At 36.4% G+C, this 27,685-nt stretch overlaps 1 protein-coding gene across 2 annotated transcripts in view; it reads left to right on the forward strand.

The window, feature by feature from the left end:
* Positions 1 to 27,685, forward strand: part of prex2 (phosphatidylinositol-3,4,5-trisphosphate-dependent Rac exchange factor 2) — a 512,388-nt gene that overhangs the window by 154,738 nt on the left and 329,965 nt on the right. For both annotated transcript variants that reach the window (XM_039754613.1, XM_039754614.1), the window contains exons 5-6: positions 3,096 to 3,197; positions 11,181 to 11,342. In XM_039754613.1, the coding sequence (XP_039610547.1) occupies positions 3,096 to 3,197; positions 11,181 to 11,342 (264 nt within the window). The remainder of the gene's footprint in view (positions 1 to 3,095; positions 3,198 to 11,180; positions 11,343 to 27,685) is intronic.

Genomic DNA, 27,685 nt, shown 5'->3' on the forward strand with positions numbered 1-27,685 from the left:
TATATGCTCTTGTTCAATGCTACTAAATAAAGAAAAGTGATTTACTTGATTTAGATAGATAGAGATAGGTAGATACTTTATTATTCCCAAGGGGAATTATGAGTAAGGATATCAAAGGGAGGAGATCATTATTATCAGTTGTGATCTTATTTAATCAATACATTTATTTTAAGAGTCCAAAATTCCTTTTAGTAAAGATGTCCTAAAACCAATGATATTCTAGTGGCAAAGTCCCTTACTTTTATAGTAGGAAGAACAACTGGTCTGATGAATGTCTAATAACACAAAGATCCTGAGAAAAAAAGTTTTTTATTAGGCCAGAGGCAACCCAATCCCATTTCAAAAGGAGGGTAATTAAACATGCAGGAGGTTTGTTCAGAGTGTAAATTCTATGTGCTCGGAGAGGAGTAGCAAGACTTTTAGCAGTCCATTATCCACGTACACACCCCAATCTTTTGACAGATGACTTCAACCACTCCAGAACTCACACATTTCCCAGCACACAAAAAAATAAAAAGAAAAAAACAAGAAAAAAAAACTAAAAAACAGTGCTGTCATTTCCTATGTTGCTTTTTTACGAAAGCTTAAGTTTTGTCAACTCAGACTGCAATTATACTACCTGTTTCTATGCCCAGGGTGCACACACTGAATATTTTGTGACCTCTTGGGGGCCATGTTATTACAAATAGCCACAGTTTGTTCAAAGTGTCCAAACTTTTTTGAAAAATAAAGGACAGACTCTCGAGCAAACTTGTTTTTGAGCATTATTCTGGTTATGATTTTTCTGGTTAGAATTTTCTGGTTTTGTTAATTATAGTTTTGTTAATGACCTTGAGGTCAATTAATTTTCTAAACATTTCTTGACTTGTATTGTTAATAATTTGACCAATGTCTGACCACTCCTCTTTAAATTCCTAAAAGAAGTGTCTGTCACTAAATAAATGAATTTGGTAACTCATTACACTGGACTCCTCTGATCCTATAGTAGAAAATTTCAGTTTGGATGAATTCATGAGACAATATGTTAAATCTATAAAAGGGAAGATTTTTTTATTATAAAGCAGTATGAGATTCATTTTTTTAAGAGTTAAGGATGAAAATGTATTTTTGAGCAGGTTTCATACAGTATCTTATGAGAAAACATAGAAATATTGCTCATAAACTGACCTTTAGCTTTACTGATTACTACTAACAAATATTGCTTACTAAAAAAATAGTAATGACATCACACTCTCAAGCCAGTTAATCCATTTCAGGGACAAGGTGTTTGGAGTAAATCCCAGCAACATTAGACACAATACAAATGCCATTGTGATTATTAGCATGCATCTATGGTCACATAAGTAGCAGATTACAAAATCCCTGGCTTTACAGTCACGTGAAAATGTTTTTTTGTTTTAACATACAGTATGTGGATACTGTATTTTAAGATTTGATCTTCATTTAAATAGTATATATAAATATAATATTTACAGTTTGTAGTCCATTTTACAATTTAAGTAAAGATAAATTCAAATTTTGTATGTGTAAAATGTAACTACACCGCTACATTTATCAAATGCCTAAAATTAGAATCAGATGCACCAGTTCAGGTGCAAATTCATTAGAGACGATCTTGGAGCAATGTGTCCCGTCATTTAGTTTGATTTTTTCTTTCTGTTAAAATGTGCATTATTGCAATACATAGATTGAAAGAGCTCTCTGAGACCTTCAGAAATAAGGTTAGAAATGCCCATGAAGATTTAAATATTTAGATTAAAAAGATCTTAACAATTGGAAATCAACCATTTCACTGTCCGGAAGATCTTCTGCAACATTTCAAACAACTGCCAACTTGTTCAACCTTCCCTATCAAGTTCTTCCCAAGAACAGAATGCAAGATGTTAAAGGAAGCCTCTAAAAGGATTTTTATCATGTGATCCTAGAGGTAGCTCTTACCACTGTTGATGCATGAATCTGCCATTACAAAGGGGCTGCATAAATCAGATCCTACATAGGAGGTGTTGCAGGAGGAAACCTTTGCTTGCCACAAAGAACATCAGGACAAGAGTAAAGTTTGCCTGTGAACACCTAACAAAGATACAGGACTTCTGGAGCAATTTGCTCTGACGGATGAGGCAACGATGGGGTTGTTTGGCCCCAGTACCAGAAGATGTGTTTGGCAAAAAACAAAGACAGGATTTGACCAGAAGAACCAGATACTACCTATAGAGCTTGGTGATGGAAATGTTATTCTGCATCACGGCCTGGGCAGCTCATTATCATAGAATCCACTACAAACTGTTTATTGTACCAGCAGATGCTTGAAGATAAAATCAGAAGACTTAAGCTCAGCTGAAAGTGGACCTTCAAACCTGACAGTGACCCTAAACATGCCAGTAAATCCACCAGAAAATTACTGAAAAGAAAGAAATGGAGGGTTCTGGAATGGCAGAGTCAAAGCCCCGATCTTAATCTCATTAAAATGCTTTAGGAGGATTTAAAACAGGCTGTGCATGCAAGGCACCACTCAAACATCACAAAGCGGAAAGGATTCTGCATGATGGAGAGGGAAAAACTTTCTCTTAGTTGATTTTAGAGACTGGCAGACAGGCTATTAGAGCTAAGGCTGTGCTTACTTTTTCCACGGACGAAAATGACATATTTACTCATTTTCTGTTGAGTAAATTATTGCAATTTTTACCTCACCTTTATGTAAAGATGCTGTTTAAGTGAAGTTAAACTGTGTATGTGTCCACAGATGTTAAAAAAGAAAAAAACATTTTATAGGGTGTACTTACTGTTTTCAGAATATTAAATGGCACTCATCATATAGTACCTAGCCCAGGTATGTATTGAGGTTCAGAGTGCTTTATTTTTTACTTTTTATGCAAGAATAAATGATAAAACTCCTTCATTAAACAGGAAAGTCTTAGTTATGAAGAAGAAACACAAACCTGTCTTTTTTTTAATAAGTGCAGATAATTTTGCTAACAATTGCATCCCTTGTTAAAGTGTCACCTCATCCTTTTTGGTAATATTAGTTTTATCATTATAATTGCAATCACGTATGCATTGTTCCAAGGTGTAACATGTAATTATTTCTTGTTTTTTAGAACTGCATGTTGCTAGGTGGGCGCAAGAATACTGAAGTGCCACTTGAAGGCTATCTTGTTGCCCCCATACAAAGGATATGCAAGTATCCACTACTTCTTAGGGTATGTAATGAGCTGATTTTTATGCTATTTTTAATGTATTTGTATAAATTTGTCTGCTACTATGTTGTTACTTTAGCTCCCTATTTTTGTAAAGCTTATTTTGTTTATACAGTAATGAAATTTACTAACTTTTTTGATGAATATCAATTATTCAAATGAATGTTTTCCAGCTTAAATTATATCAACCAATCAGTATGATGTTTTACTTGTGTTGTGGCACCATTTTTGTTTTTCTTATTGTGCAGTAACCAGAAATGCAAAATAGTACTTCCCATGAGGTCTCATTAGGACATTTGAAAGACCTTTTCAGTTTTTTGTAATATTATTCTTTTCACTCTTAACAGAAACAGCAATTATCTGTTTTGGTCCTGTCTAAAACTTCAAAACTTGTATTTAATATATACCATGGATCCTTAAAAGAATTTTCACTATGATTGGGGTGACGTTTTAAAAATATTCCCTTGTTTCTCTTGATTAAATCTGTCCTTCTTCTAACTGAGTTTACTTGTAAATCTTCTCCCACTTTATTAAAGCATTTAGTGAAAGAACTCTGGGTTCCTTGGCAATTTACCATCTACGGACAGATCAAAAGCTGACCCAGAAGGATAGACACAAGTCACATATTTGGTTAATTTAGTAGGCAATTCAAAAATGTTCTTCCCTGAGTAATGAATGCTACAAAAGACTTAAACATCATTTAGCTCTTGTGCTTGAATGGATTTTTTTGGGGAGCCACATTAAGCAAAGTGTTTGTAATTTCAGAAAAAGGAGAGATTAAGTTGGTTGAGATGGAAACTGAAGGCATTGAATTCTGCCTAAATGTGCAAAAACAAGTCCCATTTCAACTTGAATGTTTCTGCATGTTTTCTTAATCTATATTCCAAGTGCCAGGATTCCTTCGTCAAGTCTGGAATCCTCTGCAAAGAACAATCACTGTATAAAGTGATGCCTGTTACACAATATGTTATTACATTATGTGTTATTTTTAAGCAGCCGCAATTAAATCTCTACATGAACTGAAAATCAATGCCACTTGAAACTTTCTCTTCTTATTTTCCTATTCCTCTTGTTTACATCTTAACAGTCACTAAGCAACCAACAGTACATTCAGCACTTCACTTAATTCCTGATCTTATTGTGTTCTGGTCGGGTCTTGTGTTCTCTCTGTTGAATAACCGAGCAGATACTTGTGGTTACCCACTTGCACAGAAAGATCATCTGCACGCCATCACTTTAGGGCATCAGTGAAAAATGGAAAAAGAGTAAAAGTTTTTTTTTCCCTTCATCATTTGAACAAAGCCATAACAAAGAAACTCATTGTTAGGGTAATCAGCTGTACATTATGCAGAATAAATGAAATGAACTCATTTGAAAATGGAATTAAAAATAACTGTAATTAAAAGCTGAGGAAGAATTACTTTAAATTTTATAATTGGCAAGTATAACCTTTCAGCTTCTCCCTGATGATGCAGCTGTCCTAATCAGGATTAAAACGTGAGCCAGAAATACTAAGTATTCTTTGATTTTGATTGTTTTTGGAGCAGAATGTATACATTTCGTGTATCTAATATTATAAAAGGATTATTGAATCTGCATTTGTACTGTCATTCACTAAAGTTCAGGGGCATAGTTAAAGAAAAATTTGAATGTAAAGTTCATTCTATCATTTTGGGAAAAAAAAATATAATATATTCCATAGTTATGTCCGTCAGTGGCAACATCATAACCATAGACCAATACTATTTATAACAGGTAGATAACACACTAATGAATCATTTGTATGCAAGACAGAGTAAACATGTTTAATTTTTAGGTGTCACATCTATCAGTCTGGGGGTCTCGGGAAAATACATGTCTGTAGTTTTCATGGTTGAAAGTGACAAAGATGTTTGAAAATGGGCCATTACTGAAAAAACATCCTCTAGCCAATTTTAGTCATGTTGTTAGAAACAGACTGGCATTAGACTAGAGGCTGGCATAACTTATATAGAGTAATAAACAGGCTTTAGGTACACCAGCGGTAATCATGATATAATTATAAATTCTGATGATTCTGGTAGTTATACATACAAATATAATGTATCTGTATATACATTTCAGACTAAAACTGTATTAATAATTAACTGTCCACAAAGGCACAAACTCTTAACATTCAAAATGCTTGTTAATGCTCTGCTGCTTAGATGACTTTCGTATTAGATATTCAGTTCTCTGACTTGACCCAATAAAAGTAAAACGTTTTCCTTCCCTCATGCCACCACCAAGAGACAAGTCACTGCCTTTTCCTGTCCAGTCTTTTACTGTTTCAAACAGTTTCTTTAAACAAACATACATTGTTAACTGCATTTAATCCAAACCTGAGTTGTGGGGTGCTGGAGCCAGAATTAATAAGCCAATCAGGTTGAGGCACACATCACGCTAAATAATACCCTTAAAGGGATAGGCACACTTATTACATATTAGTCCTTACAAAAATGCATTATCTTTAATACACAGTTCTTGTTTTGTTTTGCACAAACAGAATTTTAATATTAAAAACATTCTAGGCAAGATTTATATAACAAAATTAAAAGTTAATAAACTGTGGATGACGTTAGTTTGTTCAGACATCAATAAAAAACTTTGTTTAATATAAAAAAATGCAACTCTTATATACTGTGTGTATATGTATGTTTTATATATATATATATTCTAGCAAAATACCCGCTGTTCGCAGCGGCGAAGTACTGCCTTAAAATTTTTATTAAGAAGAAAATGAAACCTTTTTAAACTGAGGGAAAATATACCAATAATTATTTGTTAAGGATTTCTTTGTATACCACATTGTGAGTTCGGCCCTCCGGTTGTAATATGACCAAGCTGTGCGCTGAGCTTACTCTTGAGCATGCAACGTACAGTTGGCCATGTGAAAAGTAATCTTGTTTCAAATCTCACAGCTTGGATTGCTGCTGTCATAATCAGCTCGAGTTTCATGGTTTGTTTCAATTACGACAGTATTTGTAGGACTTGTATTGAAGTGACATTCGACATCTGTCAAGCGTTGTAAGTATACAACCGGTTTCATCGATAACTTCACATCCAGCTTTTGAGAGTTTAAACATTCATAAACATCAAAGTGTCCACTACTGAAATCGTCACATGTGAGTCTAAGATGTTTAAGATGCATAGGCGGTTGTCGAAAGTTGTAAAATATTTGGCCATTTCGGTACACTTGAAGGCGACAACCAGTCAATTCAGCGGCAGCCATCAACTCACATGCAAATCCATAGGTGAAGGGCTTAAGCATTTCACTCTTATAGTGCTCCTCTGTAGTATAATTATCTCCTGTACTGTCAGCAGTCCACACCTTGAACCTGTCCCAGTCATTCAATACATAAGACACAATGTTCCTCCGGATATCAAGAGTGAGCCTGATACGGCCGTGCAATATGTAACAAAGAGAATGTAAAAGGCAGGTGCCATCTCTGGGCATGGAAACCACTCGGTAAGTGACAGTTCTTTGATCGATGGTGATCACCTTGATAATGGGGTTACGGTTGGAATGATAAACAAAATGGGTACCTGAACAATGTAAAGTAAGTCTAAAATACCTACACAATAACTATAATCGTAATAAATGAACAATAAAACAGCGGAGAAGCCGTGGATTAAATTAAAAAGGCTGTAGTTATCAGCAGGAAGATGTGAATCCCGTGGCGAAGCAAGGAAGGGAATGTAGAGACTGGAGCGACGGATGGCCTTATATAGGCAGGCAGCCAACAATGTGGGAGGCGTTGGGATGGGGTACCCAACGCCGCCTCATACGGTGTCCGAGCTGCAGGATATGGACGTATATATGTACGTAAGTAGGATTCAGTTAGCGTTGGGAACCCGCGTACCAAATTTCTTAAAGATGGGCCCATAAGTAACAAAGACCGTTGAAAAGTTCAATATGGCGGCCGACAGTGGCATCATACCACCGAAATAAGTACATACATTGGTTTCGGTTAGCGCAGGGAAGCCGCCTACCAAATTTCGTGAAGATGGGGCTATAAATAAGAAAGTTCAACATGACGGACGTTGTCGAGCGTTATGACCGTTACGTGTAGAATTTCGAAATGAAACCTGCTTAACTTTTGTAAGTAAGCTGTAAGGAATGAGCCTGCCAAATTTCAGTCTTCTACCTACACGGGAAGTTGGAGAATTAGTGATATTGGAAACTTCAATATGGCGGCCGACAGTGGCATCATACCACTGAAATAAGTATGTACATCGGTTTTGGTTAGCGCAGAGAAGCCACCTACCAAATTTCATGAAGATGGGGCCATAAATACGAAAGTTTAACATGGCGAACGTTGTCAACCGTTATGACCGTTACGTGTAGAATTTCGAAATGAAACCTGCTTAACTTTTGTAAGTAAGCTGTAAGGAATAAGCCTGCCAAATTTCAGCCTTCTACCTACACGGGAAGTTGGAGAATTAGTGATGAGTGAGTGAGTCAGTGAGGGCTTTGCCTTTTATTAGTATAGATGTATATATTTAATAATGGAACCAGGGCACCAGTGAACCCAAAACTCAAAGGCACAGTCCCGGCTTCAAATAATGGATAATTTAATATCCACAATACATCTAAAAAGAACCAAGCAAAAGTTATCTCTCATCTACAACTCACTTCTCCCCTCACCACCGCACTGCTCTCCTCCCAGCTCTGACTCATCTGGATAAGGGAGTGCGGTCTCTTGTATTGAGGTCCTGGGAGTACCTCTGGTGCCAGGGCTGCTGCCTGTTGGAAATGCTGCTGGTCATACAGAAGTCCAATATATTCAAGAGTGCACCTCCCTTCAGCTCCCTCTTTTTTTCAGCACACCTGGAACCAAGCAGGGCTGTGCTGCCACACTACAACTGCAGACATTCTGATGGTTCCTGACTGGGGGCCAATATGGAGGGCTGCTGCCATCTAACGCCTGGGGGTAATAAACACCCCTCGGAGACCGTCCTTCTTTTCTTTTCCCCCTTCCAGGGAAGGTACTGAAACCACTTCCATTTCGGATGCCCATCCATTTGCCTGGGGCTGTCTGTCCATCGCCTTGGGAAGTTCGGTTTGGGTATGACCCCTTTCCCTTTTTCGGTTGGGATGCCTGACTGACCTCTTGAAGCTTCACATCTGGAAAAGGAACCATTCCACTTCATGGTCGGGATGCCCGTCCAACCCTTGTGGCATTTACAATATATATATAATTTATTTATCTTTCATACTGATTTACCTTCCTAGTATTTCTTAAACAGTTTATAAATAAACAACTATACTCCTTTGAGTAAGACATGAACATTTTTCTTGTTTTTCTAAAAGTTTAATAAGGGCACTGTTTTGGTACATCACAGTAATACATTTTAGAGAATATCACCCTCTATGTGTAGAGGCTAGACCATTTCCCATTCTCTATGTGTGTTCCCTTGGATTCACCGGAGTATTTTTTTGCAGGTGCTTCTGTCTTGGGAATAATCTATACTAATAAAAGGCAAAGCCCTCACTGACTGACTGACTCACTCACTGACTCATCACTAATTCTCCAAGTTCCCGTGTGGGTAGAAGGCTTAAATTTGGCAGGCTCATTCCTTACAGCTTACTTACAAAAGTTGGGCAGATTTCATTTCGAAATTCTACACGTAATGGTCATAACTGGAAGGTATTTTTCTCCATTTACTGTAATGGAGTTGAGCTCGAAAGCCATGGGGGGGCGGAGTTTCATGTGACATCATCATGCCTCCCACGTAATCATGTGAACTGAAAGCGCTGAAGAAAACATGCATTATATAATTGAGAAGGCAGCGAAACAATAAGCGAGCGAGTGACATATACTACCATATTCATGAGTGCTGCTACTTCGGAAAGAAAGCAAGGTGTAAACCTAAACTTTAAATTAAGTTCATAGACAGGCTACCGCTGGCGTTTCACATGCCCACGGGTAATGCGGGATACAAGTTTAATGAGAGGACGCAGGATATAAATGAGAGTTTTGATCACTTTGTAACTAAGTTAAAATTGCAGGTGAAGGGGTGTGCTTATGCAAATTCCGAGAGACTGTGTTTGTGGGGATTGACAGTTAAAGGCGGTTGGGGAGTCACGTTATCATCTCCCCTCCCATTTACCTAATTTCGCTCTGAGCTGAGCTCCGCGGCCAATGCCGTCTTCCGAAGCAACTTCATCAGACTGCCACCAAATACTCACAGAAAAATCCACAAGTTAATACACACGCTGTCTCTACAGTTTCTCCACACTGAATCCTCCAGGCACTACTTACAAAAGGTTACACTGACAATCGTGTTACGTTATTTTTAAAATCTTTCCTTTTCTTAGCACAAGCACAGCTGAGAAGCTTCGATGCATGTGCTCCATAACGCATTAAAAAATCACGCATTTAATCACACTTTGCATTACAAGCAAAGGGGAACTTTTGTCAATGCATGATTTCCTGGTACACCGATTACATTGATCAGCGCTTCCTGATTCATTTAACCCTCGCACCCCCTTGGTTTGAGAAGAAGTATGAAAAAATATGAGGTTAACAGAAAAACAGATCACCAATTCAAGTTTTATGAATAATCGATTCGCCATCAATAATTGCTTTGGTAAAGCCATACTCAGTGTAATCCTCCTTCCATTTTATAATTTTTCCGCACTAGCCATGATTAAATGAACGGTAAAAAGTAAGAGCGGCGAGGGTGACTTATTTAGGCAGGCATATATATGACAGCAACACTCATGACAATGTCAATCATGTTACGTTATTATTAAAATGTTTCCTTTACTTTTTCATTACTTCTTTAACACACTGCTTCTCCGCTATGTAGCGGTATTTTGCTATATATATATATATATATATATATATATATATATATATTAATGACCTCCAAAGAGCGCTGAGACTTTTGATATCGTGAATGTGTCTGCAAAAACTTATACACACACACACATACATACATACATACATACACACACACACATATATATAATTTGTGTGTATGTATGTATGTGTGTGTATATATGATGTAGATAGGTATGTGTATATATATATATATATATATATATATATATATATATATATATATATATATATATATGTGTGTGTGTGTGTATACAGTATGTAGATATGTATATAGATATGTATATATATAGATATGAAGATATGTATGTGTGTATATATATATATATATATATGTGTAGACTCAAACCCATTATGACAGCAGCAATCCAAGCTGTGAGAAAACAGTAAAAAGGAGGCGTGTCAGACGTCGTGGTACATTTTCTGATGCAGCTAGACAAAAACAACTTTGTGACGCTGCCGACAAATACACAAAACAATTACTTTGACAATCATGTTATGTTATTTTTAAACTTTTTCCTTTTCTTTTTCATACCTTCTTTAACACACTACTACTCCGCTGCGAAGCGCGGGTATTCTGCTAGTAATAAAATAGTCTACAAGTATTTCCTTTGTTTAAATACATCCCAGAGTATTAAGACATTTTTTAGTTCTCTTGTGGGCCTCTTTTGATTTTTCATTTTGTGTCTTATTTTTGGATTACCTTCCAGATAATCAGAATTTTTCGAGATAGGCAGTGCTGAAGAAAGCTAAGTTTACCTAGGGCAGATAACTGGTGTTGATTAAAACAAATGTAAAATGTTAACTTCTAGTATATTTTCTGACACAAACATTTCACAATCGATCGTGAATCAGCCATAGAACAAATTTACAACTTGACGTGATGGCAGTAATTTGAACATTAAAAATCCAAACTTTAGTCAGTGTATCAAGCACAATGCTCAATGCATTTTCTTTTCAGCATTAATGAACTGTACTGAGTCACTGACTTTTTTCCTCAAAAAAGCATCAAGTGTGAAATGAGTACATTTGGAATTGTACAGTAATTTTACCACTTCATGCATTCTTGAACAGTCATTTCCGGAACTTAGAATTTCTTTCTTGTTATTTATTTATAAAGGAACTATTAAAGAGAACTCCAAGGAAACATAATGACTACTCCTTGGTACAAGAAGCTCTACAAGTAATGAAAGAGGTTTGCTCCAACATCAACGAAACAAAGAGACAAATGGAAAAATTAGAAGTTCTGGAGGAATGGCAGTCACATATTGAGGGTTGGGAGGTAAGTAATTGTGGGATAATTTGGTATTTATATAAAAAAAATGTTAAAGTTTGCTAAGATCATATGCTGTACTGTGGTGCTTCATCCATTGTTGAAAATCATGCATAGCAAGTCTGTGACCAATAGTCATTCATTACTGTCAGTTTATAGAACAGTCAAGATTCTTTTACCGGTCATTTTTTGGTACTGTTCCAAAATTGAATCACTGTTTAAGGCAAATAAGTTATTTTGAATTAGTTGTCTAAGAGTACTGTAACAATGGATACGATAAATGGACATTATGCTTTTATGTCTTTCTGGGAGAGGTAAATAAATAGTCTTCTGATTTTTACAACATTAACTGCATCCCACATTTTATTACAAAGTTTACCAATCTATCCAAAACATATTACTTCTTTTTATTGTCTTTGGTAGTTCAAAACAATGTTATTTTCTGAAGTAATCATTACAATGAAACCAAAAAATGAACACCATTGTCATCCACTGAATCCATTAGGCCCAGCATGGCCTTGTTAATGATGCTGGGTTGTGTTTGCTGTTCAATATCCTGTTTCAGACAGATAATTTGCAATTGAGTCTGTCTGCCTTCTTTTAGTTGAATCATTGTTGTGTTCTCTTTGGGAGATGTATAGTATTGATTGTATGTCAATTTTATTTTATTCGGTAGTACATTGTCAAGCCCATCTGACAGTGGAATTATTGTGTTATCTTTATTCTGCTGTGTTTGGTTCACCTTTAAGTGTTTGTAGAATTTTACATGATCTTGAGTGGCCTGAATATTTGCAATCTTGAAAAAAAAAATTCATCAATTGAGGCAGTTATGGAGAACACTTTGGGAGGAACAGCACTGAAAATCCAAGCTGGTTAATAAAAGTACAGGAGTGGCCAAAGTAAAAGCACTACAAATTAATTTTTGTTAGTCAAGAAAAGGCTAAATGACAGTATGGGTCATGATGGGGTGCTTAAAGCCATGGAACAGCATTAGAAAATAGATTTTTTTAAAACAGGGTCTAAAGTGCTCATTTGGATAAGGCTAGGATGTTGTGATTATGAGTCCCAATGGCAAAATGCATGCAAGGCCTCCTAAAAGGACAATGAAAGCAGGGCCATAACAAATCTTTCCTGCTGAAGGAGACACACCCTCAAGACCACTTACTGCAGGATAGCCGGCCTTGCAGAGCATACACAAGGCAAGCAGAAAAAATAATTGCAAATGTCCCATAAATATATCAATAAGCCCAGAAGATATGGGGTGACCTTAAACCCTTGACTTATATACAAAAGGGCAAACGAAGAATCTTTATTACTGAAGGATTTATTAAGAAGAAATATAAAAATACAGGGGAAAACTCAAAAGAGAAAAAACAGGCAAAAGAACATGCCTAAAAGACACTCCAAATATAAACAAGTCCAAGTCACAATCCTGAAGACAAAACCAGTGACTGAAGCAAAATAATTTAAGAAAACCAGAAAGTCCAAAGAAAAACCGCAACTCTTACAAACACCTTCACAAAGTTTTTCAGCCTCCAAACCATGTCTGGTCAAATATCCAGAAGGAATGCTTAGGAGTGATGATGTCATGATGGCCCCGCCTCCAGGGACTCCACCCACAAAGTATAAGGAATATCAAGACATTTAAATCCATGATAAATAATAACAGACATCACAGAAAGTACATAAAAGTGTGAACAATAATAATTCAAAAGCAACAAAAGTAACAACCCAGTAACATATAACATACGGTGCTACATGAGTCCAAATTGTTTTAATTTTTGTGTTGGAAAATCCTACAGGTATTAAAAGTGAAGTTTTGGGATTCACGGTATGAAATGTTCTTCTTCCTGCTGTTCGGTACCCTGTTTTTAAATTGCAGCGTGTCCTATTGTTAGGTTATGGTTCTCCATGTCTTCTCTTTTTGGGAATCTTTTGCTCATAGCATTTAATGAAGCTTTTACTGTTCTTTTATTCACAGATTCTTCTTATTATTTGTTTTGGGTATTTCTCCTGTGTTTTTGTGTCTTCTTTGATTTTGATTTGCATTAGTGTATATTTTTTTTTTAGGACTTAATCAGTCCTTCATGTTTATGGAGTGACACCGATCGTAAATGTGGCAGTGGGTTTCACCCAGTGTTTTGATGCTTAGGAGTTCTCTTAGGTATTAAAGAAATCTCTCTGTACGGTTGTGTGCAGAAGGCACTTCTAGAAGTTGAGCCAGCTTTATTTAATGGGTCAAAGTGAAAACAACTGCGTACAGTTGTGCTTGACATGCAGCCATCTGTTGACTGGCAGTCTGTATGTGTATTTGGAGTACCAGCTCAGCTAGCTATTTGGTCACCTCCTCAAGTGAAGATGTGAATGCTGAATTTAGTGTAATCCTACTGGCCATGCTATTTGTGAAAGTAAATGGTCAGGTCAAGTTGGGGAGCATGCACTGGTACAGCTCATTGCCACACCTACCACATGATGAAACAGCTCAGGATCCTGGTTGGCAACCCCCTAGGCAGACACGTGGCCCAGTCCCACTCTCCGGAAATGACCATCTATCTGCCAAATCCAGGTGTTACGTTGGCATCCCCTTAGCCTGGTCTAGCCATTGTTGTCTTTCAGCAAGGTGTCCTTTCCTGCCCCGAATCTGTTCATTCAGCCTCCTGGGTTGTCAGAATCCTTGGAGAAGGTGACCAATGGCTTCAATGGCTTTTATTGTCAAACAGTGGTGTAGAGAGGAGACGGAATAAAACAGCTGAGTCAGGTGGGGATATATTGTACTTTACAATCGAGGAAAACTGTTAGGCACATCAGAATTGTGGTTAAAAATGGGTTTGTGTTTATATTTAAACAGTCCAAGTAGATGCTTATTGATAGTACATATTTGTGAAAATACATTAAATAAAAATCGTTTAAGATGACTCATTATTGCTGTGATAGTAATGAGTAGTTTTCTGTAATAGACTATTCATTGCCAGCATAGGGTCACTTTTGAAACATACTGACATACATACATAGTTTATTGCTATTAATATCATATTTTCTTTATAGAATGTCAGATATTGCACGCCCCAATCATATCGCAATAAGTTTCAATGCTAGTTTCTAGGCCTGGGTAAAAATATTGATTTTCCAATTGTTATTTTTCATTTAAATGATTCAATGTCAATTCTTAAACTCTCAAGATCAATCTAGTGGATATCTATCCTGCTCTGTTACTATATGTAGATTTTTGCTTATCTTCGTTTTTTTGGCATCCAGTCCAGAAGATGTGTGCCTGTTAATGCTTTCTACAGAAAAAGAGCTTTACTACTCGTATCTTTGCACAAAGTGGCGTGTTCACCTCAACTGAAATCAGAATCTTCAACACTTAAATGTTTGGACTAAGTAGGGACTCAAAACAGTGCATTGGTAAAGCACAGCTGGATAAAAGCAAAACCATATGTAAGCTGTGCAACTGAGAAGTTAAGTATTGTGGTAACACAACAAATTTGAGAAATCACTTATCCTGAAGTCATCCAGAAACGCTGACTCAGTCAACATCCAAACGAGTAAAGCCTAAACAATCTACACTGGAGACAGTGTTTAACTCCAAGCTTAATTTATCTTGTGCCCAATAAATAACAATCTTGCAATTTTATCTGTAAATATATGAGACCTTACACTGTTGTTGACAACGAGGGCTTTCAACAAATAATGCAGGTTTTGTATTCTATACCAAGAGGAAAGCAAATGAGTGAAATCATTGTATCTAGGCTTTATGAACATCTTAAGCAAAGTGTGTCTCATGTCAGCAGAGAGAATAGCCCTAACTTGTGACAGCTGGACATCCAGGGCAGCTGATTGCTATGCTGCAATCCCAAGTCATTGCAATAAAAATGATTCAGCGTATGTGGCAGATGTGTTGCAGACAACTGTGCTGCATGCCTGTTACACTGGGAGCAACCTCACTGGCTATACTAGTATGCAGAGCTACTGAGATGCTGGCCATTGTTCCAAAAACTTTTCCAGAATCTACAATACGCCATTTCTTTGCGTGACCATATCAGTCACAAGTTTGTGTGTTGGCAAGTGCAACAAACACTGCTTCTTTTTTAGCATATGCCTACAGTAGCTGTACTGCTAGTGTAGAAAATGTTTGCAATGTGTCTCACCTCGCTGAGCACACAGGCAATTGTTGGAATTTTCAAAGAAGCCTGTGATACCAAAGTGAGCTTGTGTGCAAAACAGCCTGAAGCTGCGGGAAGCTCTATAAGCAGTAGTGCACAGATCGTATTAGCGGAGTTTTCAGTCACGGTGCCTGTTTGTCTTTTATGTTCCATTTATCAAGCACCTCTGTCAACAAGCCTCCGCACTAGATCCTCATTTTAAAATGGCTCTTTTTTTGTGTAAGAAGGAAGTATAAGGACACATTTTTGAGACTGATTCATACAACAGTTACATGTGAGCAACTGTGTGTGTAATTTGTAGAATTATAGAAAGACATGAATCTTACTTCTGTATCTTTTAATTTTGACTAATTGAACATTAGTTTAAAATATCCAATAGGGTAATAAATTTGGCTTATAGGTTACTAAATAGCATATTAATTATTTAAGAGGCAATATTTAATTATTTTTTAATAATATTATTTGCTAGCTGATTATTTGCTAGGTATTTTATAAAGTAGATCCCACTGCATTGTATTAAAACAAGGAGTCCCCATAATAAAGTGAATTTTGAATGAGTGCAGTGTTGTGAAAAAGTTAAGTTTTTTTTTTGTAAAGAGCAATGATATTTTGTTCCACATCTGACAAATACTGATGTTAACTGTTCTTTACTAATCAAGCATTGATACCTAAATGTCATTCCATGCTTATGCATATGTTATGAAGCCACTATGTAGACAACCTTCAAGTAAAGTGTTAATGAAATTTGTCACATGCTATTAATGTTCTCAATGAATGGTTTAGTAATCTCTAAAAAAAAAAGCCAGCATTTCAAATGCATCAGTGCATGTTAATTAAATAAAAATAAAATCGATATTGAGTCGAATTGGAACATTGTGAATCAAAATCAAGTCGGGACATCAGTGCCAATACCCAGCTCTACTAGTTTCAGATTCAAAACTATCAGCAAGTGCTTCCAGAAATGTTACACAATGTTCAGCAGAGGGGCGGTTTTAGAATTCATTTTAAAATACCAGAAGTGCATTGTTTATGTTTATGTTTTCAAATCAATCTTTATTTATGCTTGTATGAGATTCCTATTGAGAGAAAAGCATGTATTTCAATTTATTTGAAGTTGTTAGGTTGTGATGACATTGAGCTTAATCTATGCAGGGGGTGGCATTTCTGATTATACCAAACTGAGTGTCTCATCTAGCTGTGTTATTCTGAGTAAAGAGTTATATTGATTTTGTTTTTTTTAATGTTTCGTTGAGTTGGCCCTGTGCACCCATATTCTGTTAAATGAGAAGAGTGGCATGCTGTGTGCTGTTTTGAACGTTCTTTGCTGACTGATAAGCAGTTATTATGGCTGTTTGTTAAAATGAAACAGCAACAAGAGAAAGGCAACATGAACCTGCTGACCTATCACTTTTTCTGCTGAGATGTATTAAAGAGTGTGCTTTCTTTTCTACCACCTGCTTTATTTTATTTAAACATAACATTAAAAGGAAAGAAAACTCCCAATGTGGACATCTTTTGATTGTAGGGAAATTGAGAACTTTAAACATCAGAACCTGAATGGATATTTTTTAATTATATTTGTAAACAGTTGTTTAATTGCGCTGTACATATTTTCTAAAACAATATGCTTGGATAAATTGTGATGGCATGTTTCATATCACCAAACCTCCTAATTCAATTCTAAAGTGTGTTGTTTGCACATACACCCTTTGTTTGCTTATGTTTACTCTGGTTTCTTTAATACCGTCTAGATACTATATTCTGCAAGAGTGATTTAAAAAGAATTTTCAATATATTTATAAAAATGATTACAATAAGAATATACAATTTACGTGGACATAACTTTTGGCATTGTGTCCTAGGTTGCTATACTCTTCTGTCTCAGCAGGAGACTGTGAAAAAGACGTTATTTGAATGAACATGAAAAATAAAAGCAGGGTTCTAAACCAAAAAGACAAACCAATCTTTCATCAAGCAGTTTTTGAATGAAAAGAAAATAAGAATACCGAGATAAGAAAGACACAGAGAACCACATGTAAAGTATTTTAATCCAAAACAAAGATGAATGAGAAACGCCTGAGCTGTGACTTACGGGTCGTGCTGATGACAACATATTTTACGCACTCCTGTGGAACTCTAAATGTTGCCTAGGCAACAGCTGACCCTCCCGCTACAAAATAGAGGCGCCCGTGATGAATCCAATATGGCATTGCAGGAAGACAATTAAAATTATTACGTTTTAAAAGAAGTTTGATTATGACATTACTTGAATATATGTTTGATTTAGTTGTAAAGTCCACCCATTCATTTTCTAAAACTGCTTATTCCGTTTAACCTTTATTGAAAGCTGGAGGCTATGCTTCCAGCATTGGGTACAAAACTGGACCTAACTTAGTCTTAATCAGTTTGGGGATGTGTGGTTGAAGAGGAGCAACTGGAGAAAACTCATGCAAACATGGGGAGAATGTACAAAATACACTTTGACCTTGCTGGGGCAGGTTTTGAGAACTGGGATGCAGGAGTGCCACTGAGAGATTACCATCATAGTTGAAGAAACACCTTGTGATTCCTTACCTTTTTGTTGACTGACATTTTAAGTCCTTACTACCTGAAATCGACATTGCTTCAGATCAGTATTTTATCCATGCAAACCTAGCTGCTGAAAGAAGTAATCATTTATTTGATGTCACCTAATTCATGAGTAATAAACCATTGACTAGAAAAAGCCCCTCATGAACATGGGTAAAGAGCAGAAGCTCCACCTAGACCTTGACCATATTCAAGGAATCATACCCAGGTCTCTGGTACTGTGAGACAATAATGCTGTGCATTGCTGTACTTTAATAACATTGTGTAATTGATATATTTCTCATAAGATTATGATAAAAATATATTCATTTACATCTTAAACTGTACATGTTTGCTAGAAATATAAAAATGTCACATTCATTTCATATCAATATTTTGATAAAGGATTAAAAAACATGTAAACTAAAGACAATGCAGCTCTTTTATCATTTTTGAAAGTCTTCATTTAAATGGTAGTGGGAGAAGTCCTTTAATGGAGTGTGACTTTTTTTAGAACGGAGTTGTCTTTGGTGGTGTTCCACTTAATCCTAATGTACTTATTAGGCTTTCAGAAGTAACTTGCATTGGGGGATTTGGTGGCAGGTAAGTGTGGAGTTGAGTCGATGGCTCCCAGGTTGTATAGTAGTTGCACATGATGCTTAGACAAGTGTACCAAAACTCCTAGCCTAGTCAATAAAAACAGCAGGGAAAAAAGATTTCCATTTTTTACGACTGAGCTGAAGAAAACACTTCCCAGTAGGGGAATATTAAGACCAACAGAATACACGCAATGACACTACTAGTCTGTTTTGCTTACTCTTATTCTGTCATGAATCACAGTTGGTTTAAAATAGCACGTATCCAAAGTTATTCTAGTATTTTTCAAGGATATTTACTGTAGTTGCTAAAAATCAATAGAAATTGATTACATGATAATTAGTATCAGAGGTGTGAAACAAAGGCCAGAATGCATGAAAGTGCAGCTTCCCTTTAAACATTTTTAGGGGGAAAGATGCTACATAATATTTAATGCATTTTTCGTGCTTGAAGAAAACTTTCTGTTGTTTACACCTAAGAATCATTAATGAGAATGCAGTGTTTTCTGTGAATGAAAAAGGTCAATATGGTACACAAATGCAGGCCTGTAGCTACTGTATATGACTTTAAATCAAACAAGGCAATTTTGGAAAAATACATGTATTAGTTGAAGAAAGAAATTAGACCCTATTTTCCATGTTGAATTTTATTTCTTCTTTACACATTTCCTATTTCAATTTCATAAATGTATACATTATAAATTACAATGCCTACTTATTACATTGTGATAACTAGTTTATTTTACTTTTAAAAACATTCAAATCTTTCTGAAAAGTGTGTCATTTAAAATCTTATTAATTATTACCTAGTTTACCTTTTCCCACATAAATGAATTATTTTTAAGCACATTTTAATTTTTTTGGTAATTTTAGTACTGTAGATTCTAATGACCTTTTTCAGGTCCTTTGCAATCAAGCATTACATGGGCTCATTTTTTGTCATTTCTAATATACAATAATTTATTGATAATAGAGTGACATGTAGCTCCAGCTTTCCAAAACATGAGTTATATGCTCTGTGTCTTTGGTAATCATCCAGGATGATGAATCATTTTTGAAAAATGACTGCCAAAATTCATCACTTTCAACATACTAAATACATATGGCTTTCAATATTGTATGTATTGCACAGTGTCCAGAAAGGAGGTATGAATTGCCTTGTGTCCAACCTGTCAAAAATGATTATAGGATATTCTTTACAGCATAATTCATGAATAACATTATACTCATTTGAAATCTGCTCTGTTCTGATAGCAAATCTCAGTGTATGTGACTAGCAGGCAGGTGAGCCTTATGTTACACAAAATATCTTCTTTCTAGAATAATAATTAAAATTCTGCAATGACAGCCTCAGAAGGTACATTATGTTCTCAGATGAAATGAAAGGCACGGAGGCACAATCACAAATTGCTGCCCACACTGGTATATTTTCTGTTACTTTGATCATGAAAGTGCAGGCTGTACAAAGTACCAGGCCGTGTACTTCATAGCTTTGGTATGTGTTTCTAACCTCATTCCCAATATAAAGAAAGTAAACTTGTATTATTACATTGCTTTAAAATTTAAAAGGGAAAAGTATTAGTGGCAACAAACCTCAACAAGATGCTTGACAAGAAACTTAAAAAATGGAAACGTTTATTAGTGTATGTAAACAAAGTGCAATCTGAATTAAAAACAGTTAAGTATGTGGTTTGCAGAGAAAGTCACAGAATAAGATATAGAAGGATTGAAGGCACATACAATCCACAAACTAAACAGATGTACTGAACTATTTCCAGTTGTTTCCTTGACTATTTATATTTCTTTGATGCCTGTCTAATAAATTTTGATATCTGCATGCACTTTCCCCAACAATAATAATGAGGGTGTCAAGTTGCTAAGGTCACTTTCTTTAAAGAATGTTGGTTCTCCGTGAAACAAATGTTTATGTAATAGTAATAATAATAACAATAATAAATGTATATTATGTAGCAAATTTCATGTAATGAAATGTCACTTGAAGAAAGATAAAACAGATCCCATTAAGATATGTCACTAGTATAATACTAATATTGAAAAGGAAGAAGCAAGAAAAACAATAACGCAAATAAAACATTAAAAAATGAAAGACAACAGTCTAATATATATTATTTAAAGCTGTAATTATTTGTAAGGCAAAGCTCAAAAGTCAATAGAACAGTTAGAATGGAGCCCTAACCTCTTGAAAGCAGGTTGTTTGAACATCACACACATTACATTGAAGTCTACAAAAAAGGGATTCAGTTTTTATTGACTGTTCAGTTTGCAATGGAGATGGACAGGCTGACAGATGAGATCAGCAAGGAGCCTCCATGAACTATGATGTTCGCAGGTAACATTGTGCTGTGAAGTGAGAGCAGACAGAAGGTTGAGGTGAACCTGGAGAGGTGGAGGTATGCACTGGAGAGAAAGGGAATGAAAGTCAGTAGGAGTAAAACAGAGTCATGTGCATGGATGAGAGGGAAAATGGTGCAAGTAAGGGAGCTACTACAAGGAGAAGAGGTAGTGAAAGTAGATGAATCTAAACTCTTTGTTTTAACAGTTGAGTGTGGCAGAGAGGTAAAGAGGAGAGCACAGGCAGGGTACATTGGGTGGAAAAGAGTACCAAGAGTTATTTGTGATGGAAGAGTAAGTGCAAGAATGAAAGGGAAGGTCTATAAAACAGTTGTGAGACCAACTATGTCGTATGGTTCGGAGTCAGTGGCACTGAAGAAAAAGGCAGGAGGCAGAGCTGGAAGTAGCGGTTTTGAAGATGCAATGATTTTCACTTGGAGAAATCAGGGTAGACAGGATTAGATAGGAATAAGAATGAGTATATTAGAGGAACAACACTGGTACAACAGTTTGATGGCCTAATGAGAGAGGCTGGATTAAGTTGGTTTGGGCACATACAGAGGAGAGATGAGGGGTACATCGGGAAAAGAATGCTGAGGATGGAACCGTCAGGTAAGAGGAAAAGAAGAAGGCCAAAGAGGAGGTTTATGGCTGTGGTGAGGGAGGTCATAAAGGCAGTTGGTGTGGCAGAAAATGATGCAAAAGTCAGGGATAGATGGATACTGATGATCTGCTGTGGCAACCCCTAAATAGGAGCAGCCGAGAGAATAATGTCTAAAATAAGGATGGCCAAAGTACCTGTTTAATAAAAAAACCCATTTGTAGATCTTTATTAATTAAGATAATAGTATATATCTGCGGTGGGTTGGCACCCTGCCCAGGATTGGTTCCTGCCTTGTGCCCTGTGTTGGCTGGGATTGGCTCCAGCAGACCCCCGTGACCCTGTATTCGGATTCAGCAGGTTAGAAAATGGATGGATGGATGGATAGTATATATTAAAAGAGTGCATATTTATGGGTATGAGGCAGTCGACAGTGGAACCATAAATAGTGTAATAACTTCACAAGAGTCCACCTGCCTGAGTGGCTTATTAGGTAGCCAAACAAAGACATAGCCATGCCTGGGTTTACAGGTTTAGGGTTAACTAATGATGACTTGCAATGAGAACTAAGAGTCGCATACATGAAATTTGGGAGTGATTTGCCCAGTATTTGATATTCAAGGACATGTTTTGCTGTTGAGTAAGGGTTTATGCAAATATATACCCGGACTGGTTCACTTTTCAAATTAATCTAGATATTTTATCTTTATGTTTAACATGTCTGTAGATTTTCAATTATTAAACAATTTAACTGAAGTGTGCTGAGTGCCAAACATGAATTCAATATCTCCAAAACAAGTAGGCTTTGCCTTTAAAGTTTAAGATGTTTTTCTTTTTAAAATCAATTATTTCAGTTCCTTGTTGCAATCAGTGAAATTTTCTGTTGCTTTTCAGAATAAATGTGATTCCTAAGTAATTTCCTAGTTACCTTGACAGGGCTGCAGAGGGTGCTGCCAATGAAATGCATAAATTAAAAAGCTTTTAGCCTTTCTAATCCAAATTATATCATATGCTGCAATTACGCTTGCAACTCCTTGTTTCAAATACCTAATTGCATGGCACTGTTAATAAGATCGTCAAGGTCGAGACCAAAATAATGATGTGCAAGTTCTACCTTTAGTTATTCAGCAACAGATTAGATCATTTATATAAAGTTAGAACACTGCTTTAGTGGGCCACCCACTGTGGCTAAACTTTGAAATTCTATTGAACAATCTGTTATTGATCTTTCCCCAGTATTCATTAATTTATGTGAGGTTAAGTCTTTTATTTTTGTGCATAAAGTCATCTTAGTTCTATAAGAAACTCTAACAAACTGTAGTTACCCAGGCTATAGCATTCTGTGCTATTCATAAAGAATTAAGTTATTTTTAAATCTGTGTGTTGAAGGTAAAATGTTATCAACTACAGAACCATAAAGCCTGGCATTATTATTATCTTTTGTCATGTGCTGTCCTGTTCAAAATTTCCATGAGCATGGTACAAAGGTTCAGCCAATGTTTGGTTAGTATTCAGATTGGGAATCTTTGAGTTGGATGAGTCTTCCAGTTTACTCTTGGTCTTCTCGTAACATTCAAAATACATCGTATTGGCTCTCAACTGAAAAATCTGATGAAAAGTGTGGCTTGTCTCCTGTAGACAAGAGATAACCATCTGCCCCAATTAATGGAGTTCAAATAGTTCAGGGTCATGTTTGTAAGAGAAAGGAGTGGTGATTATAACATTGAAAATTTCCCAGTGTAGCAGTTTTTGTACTAAACCATGATGGTGAAGCAGCAGCTAAGTCCTAGGATAAAACGTTTGACTTACCTGTCATTGTACATGTTTAGCTTCATCAATGATCACAAACCCTTGGTAGTGACAAAAAGTGAAAACAAGCCACCTAAATAAGATTTTTTCTGCAGGGCTGACTCTATGTGACAGGATGAGGAGTTTGGAAATATGAGAGAACCTCAGAGTAGAATCACTGCTTATCAAGATCAACCAATTGAAAACTGTTTGACTGTAACTAGGATAACTTTATGGGAACCTCCCATGGTAAAAGGGTACAAGGTATGGTCTACTGGCAGAAGACCCAAAGTAAAACATAGGACATTTTGGAGGGATTATAACTAATGACTTGCTTGGGAGAATCTTGGAATTACCTGGGATAATCTGGAAGAAGTTAATAGGAAAAGGGTGAAATAGTTTGTCCAGTTCAGCATGTTGTCACAATGACCCTCAACTGCAGATAAAATGAAGTGATGTCTTATTAGATGGTGATTAGAGTAGAAAGAGATAGGTGTCTTTGTCACTTCTGTGGAATATGAAATGCTAATATAAGGGTGTGGTGTGACTTCAGTAACATGAGGTGCAAAATCTGTCCAGCATTGCACAGGAATATGCTGCTGAAGAAAAGACACCAGTAATGCTGCTGACTTTAAGGCAACCTTCTAACTGGTAGGGTTTGCTTCTGTTGCCTCATACAGTTCTGTATTTGATTTTATATTCTAACATCTGGTCAGATTTGTTCCGTGTACATAAATGATTAAGAAGGAGCAGTCTATTGTTCCCAACTTTTACATATCCTGAAGTAAAAAAGCAACTATGATTAATTAAGATAATTTTTTTTTTACATGTATATCTAAGAAAGCATCTAATTTTCCAAATTCAAGAGGCAGCTTCCTATTTGATTCACAGTAACTCTGAACCTTTTGCTGTGTCAGCATGAATGAATGAATGAATGAATGAATGAATGAATAAATAGGAGAGCACAGCACAGGGCAGATGCTTCATTCTAACATTAAATAGATTTCTACACATGGGATGTATTTATTAAAAGCAGATGTGTAGTTTTCATTTGCCAATATTATTTAAATTGTTAATATTTGCAGGCCTTTGTTTAGGCCTTTGCATTTTGATTTTGTTATATTTAGGTCATTTCCAGCTGCAACTACTAATAATAGTGCAGAGAGTTGACATTCCACCCCGGGTGGAGTTTTACTAGCTTAGCCTCCCTCTGTTTATACACATTAATTCATGGTTTATTGAGTTAAAAAGAACCACTTATCTTATATGACGCTTTTAAAAAAATATGTGGATGCTGGGTGTAACTTAAGAATAAGAACTTTAACCTGCCATTGTATCTGATTCTGGAAAAATGTATTTCCGGCTGCTTGGCCTTTATGCTGAATTGCTACATCCTCAGCTAAAGCATTTGGGACAGACTGTTTCTTTCTTGACTGTTCCAGCATGGGGCTGTTGTTGCGTAATTTACATTTTGGGAGTGTCTGAACAGTTTGCACAAATGATCCATGCTGTTGGGTGGCAATTGACTGTCTCGATTTGTTCTACACTTTTGTGTTTTAGAATACAGAAATTTTGTTTATTTGTAAATAAATAGCATGGGAAAGGTGCTATATAAATGAAATGTATTATTATTACTATTATTATTATTATTAAATAAACTGCTTAGGACTGCAGTGCCTTAGGCATAAAAAGAGCTCAGCACTGTAAGAAAGGGCTTCAATCTTCTTCCCAGAATACCTCATGTACAGTGGGTATGGAAAGTATTCAGACCCCCTTTAATTTTTCACTCTTTGCTATATTGCAGCCATTTGCTAAAATCATTTAAATTATTTTTTTTCCCCTCATTAATGTACACACAGCACCCCATATTGACAGACAAAAAAATAATTTTTGAAATTGTTACAGATTTATTAAAAAAGAAAAACTGAAATATCACATGGTCTTAAGTATTCATACCCTTTGCTCAGTATTTAGTAGAAGCACCCTTTTGAGCTAATACAGCCATGAGTCTTCTTGGGAGAGATGCAACAAGTTTTTCACACCTGGATTTGGGGATCCTCTGCCATTCCTCCTTGCAGATCCTCTCCAGTTCTGTCAGGTTGGATGGTAAACGTTGGTGGACAGCCATTTTTAGGTCTCTCCAGGGATGCTCAATTGGGTTTAAGTCAAGGCTATGGCAGGGCCATTCAGGAACAGTCACAGAGTTGTTGTGAAGCCACTCCTTCGTTATTTTAGCTGTGTGCTTAGGGTCATTGTCTTGTTGGAATGTAAACCCTCGGCCCAGTCTGAGGTCCTTAGCACACTGGAGAAGGTTTTTGTCCAGGATATCCCTGTACTTGGCCGCATTCATCTTTCCCTCGATTGCAACCAGTCGTCCTGTCCTTGCAGCTGAAAAACACCCCCACAGCATGATGCTGCCACCGCCATGCTTCACTGTGGGGACTGTATTGGACAAGTGATGAGCAGTCCTGGTTGTCTCCACACATACCGCTTAGAATTAAGGCCAAAAAGTTCTATCTTGGTCTCATCAGACCAGAGAATCTTATTTCTCACCATCTCGGAGTCCTTCAGGTGTCTTTTAGCAAACTCCAAGATAGAACTTTTTGTCTGTCAATATGGGGTGCTGTGTGTACATTAATGAGGGAAAAAAATAATTTAAATGATTTTAGCAAATGGCTGCAATATAACAGAGTGAAAAATTGAAGGGGGTCTGAATACTTTCCGTACCCACTGTATGCTTATTGGATGACACAGATTTTAATTTACTCTGTTTCAAAAGACTTACTATCAGGTTGCTTGGTGATGTGGAATAAAATTAGGAAGAACTGTAGTTTGAGGTAACAGTTTAGTGTGGAGCCCAAGTAAGGGACTGCAGTAAGAGGGGGTTACAACCTAACAAGCTCCTGATGATGAAGAAAATTTGCCTCTGGCTTATGGTGAAATGTTCCCAGGGTAGTTAGTCTAGTGGAAGTCCTGGAATAGATGAAAATTTCAGTTAAAGTTCATCTGTCTGCTAGAGAAGAGCAAATACCTCTCTAAAGTATATATGAACCCCTGCTCTATTTAGGGGATGTTGGGCTGGTTACCAGCCCCTTTTAAGTGAGAGCAGGCACTCAGGTAAGCAAGATCACTTTTAGTTACTAGTAAAAATGCTTCAATAGATCAACACTCAGTCTTGCAGAGCTTGATCCTGACATTGAAACTGCTCATAGGAATTGTTGTGGAAGTTACCTGGGGATGGTACTTAAAGGCACCTTGAGTCTGGAGTCTAACTGGACATGGAATTAAGAGGTGAGAACGAAAAGTGATTAACTAGAGCAAGAATAAGAGGCCAGAAAATGTTGAGAAAAATGTGAAAGGTGAGGAGGTAGTAGTCACATATGATACTTTGGCAGGAAGTGGAGCAGCCACCCTATTACATGAAAGAAAGTTTAATCATGTGCTTAGGACGGTCTAGGAAGGCATTACATAGAGTTACATTTTTTTCCTCCTTTTAATTTTGTACTTTTGGCACTTCTCATGTTTATTACCTCCCCCTGTGTTGTTTTCCATAATCTAAACAGCTTTTTTTGCACTTTGACTTTCTTGAGATTTCACATCTGAAGGATATTGAAGCAACAGTTAACAATTCTTCAGATGATCTAATTTGCATGTTAAATCAATCAGTCAGTGAATCTTTACTTTAGATAGCATATTTTGCAATAAGGACCACCACAGGGCACTGTATGAAGAAAGCAAGACAGTAGAGAGCAAGTTATGATGGGAAGTTAATGTACATTAATAGGGGCACTAATTAGCAGGTGACACAAATAATATTTTAAAACATTTTACACATACAGTGAATAGCAAAAGTCTAAACAGCCTTTTATAAAATATGAATATTTTTTGGCATAAAGGCTATCCCTCTAAACTCTCCCTCATTTCTGTCCAGTTTCTGTTGTTTTTATGTTTTATGTTTTTATAATAATCCACTCAGTATATAGTACATGTTCAGTATATCTAATACTAGGATATTTCTTTCAAAAATTGTAAGAAAAACATTCAACAGTGATAAAGAGTTGGGGCACAAATGGTGAACCTTGTACAATTGAAAGAGAAATCACAAAATGAATGAAAGTTTGTGCTGCAAGATGTTGTCTTCTCCGGTGCAAGTCATTAGACTGAGTTGTTCCAGTGGTGGTGTCTTTTTTTTTTATTTTTTTTTTTATCGCCCCATAAGTAAGGGGCAGGTTTATATGGCAGAAGCGGAAGTGTTATCAAAGCTCCTCATGCTGTTAATCTTCT

Source organism: Polypterus senegalus, chromosome 5 (genome assembly GCF_016835505.1).
Source record: "Polypterus senegalus isolate Bchr_013 chromosome 5, ASM1683550v1, whole genome shotgun sequence".
In the NCBI taxonomy this organism is placed as follows: Eukaryota; Metazoa; Chordata; class Cladistia; order Polypteriformes; family Polypteridae; genus Polypterus; species Polypterus senegalus.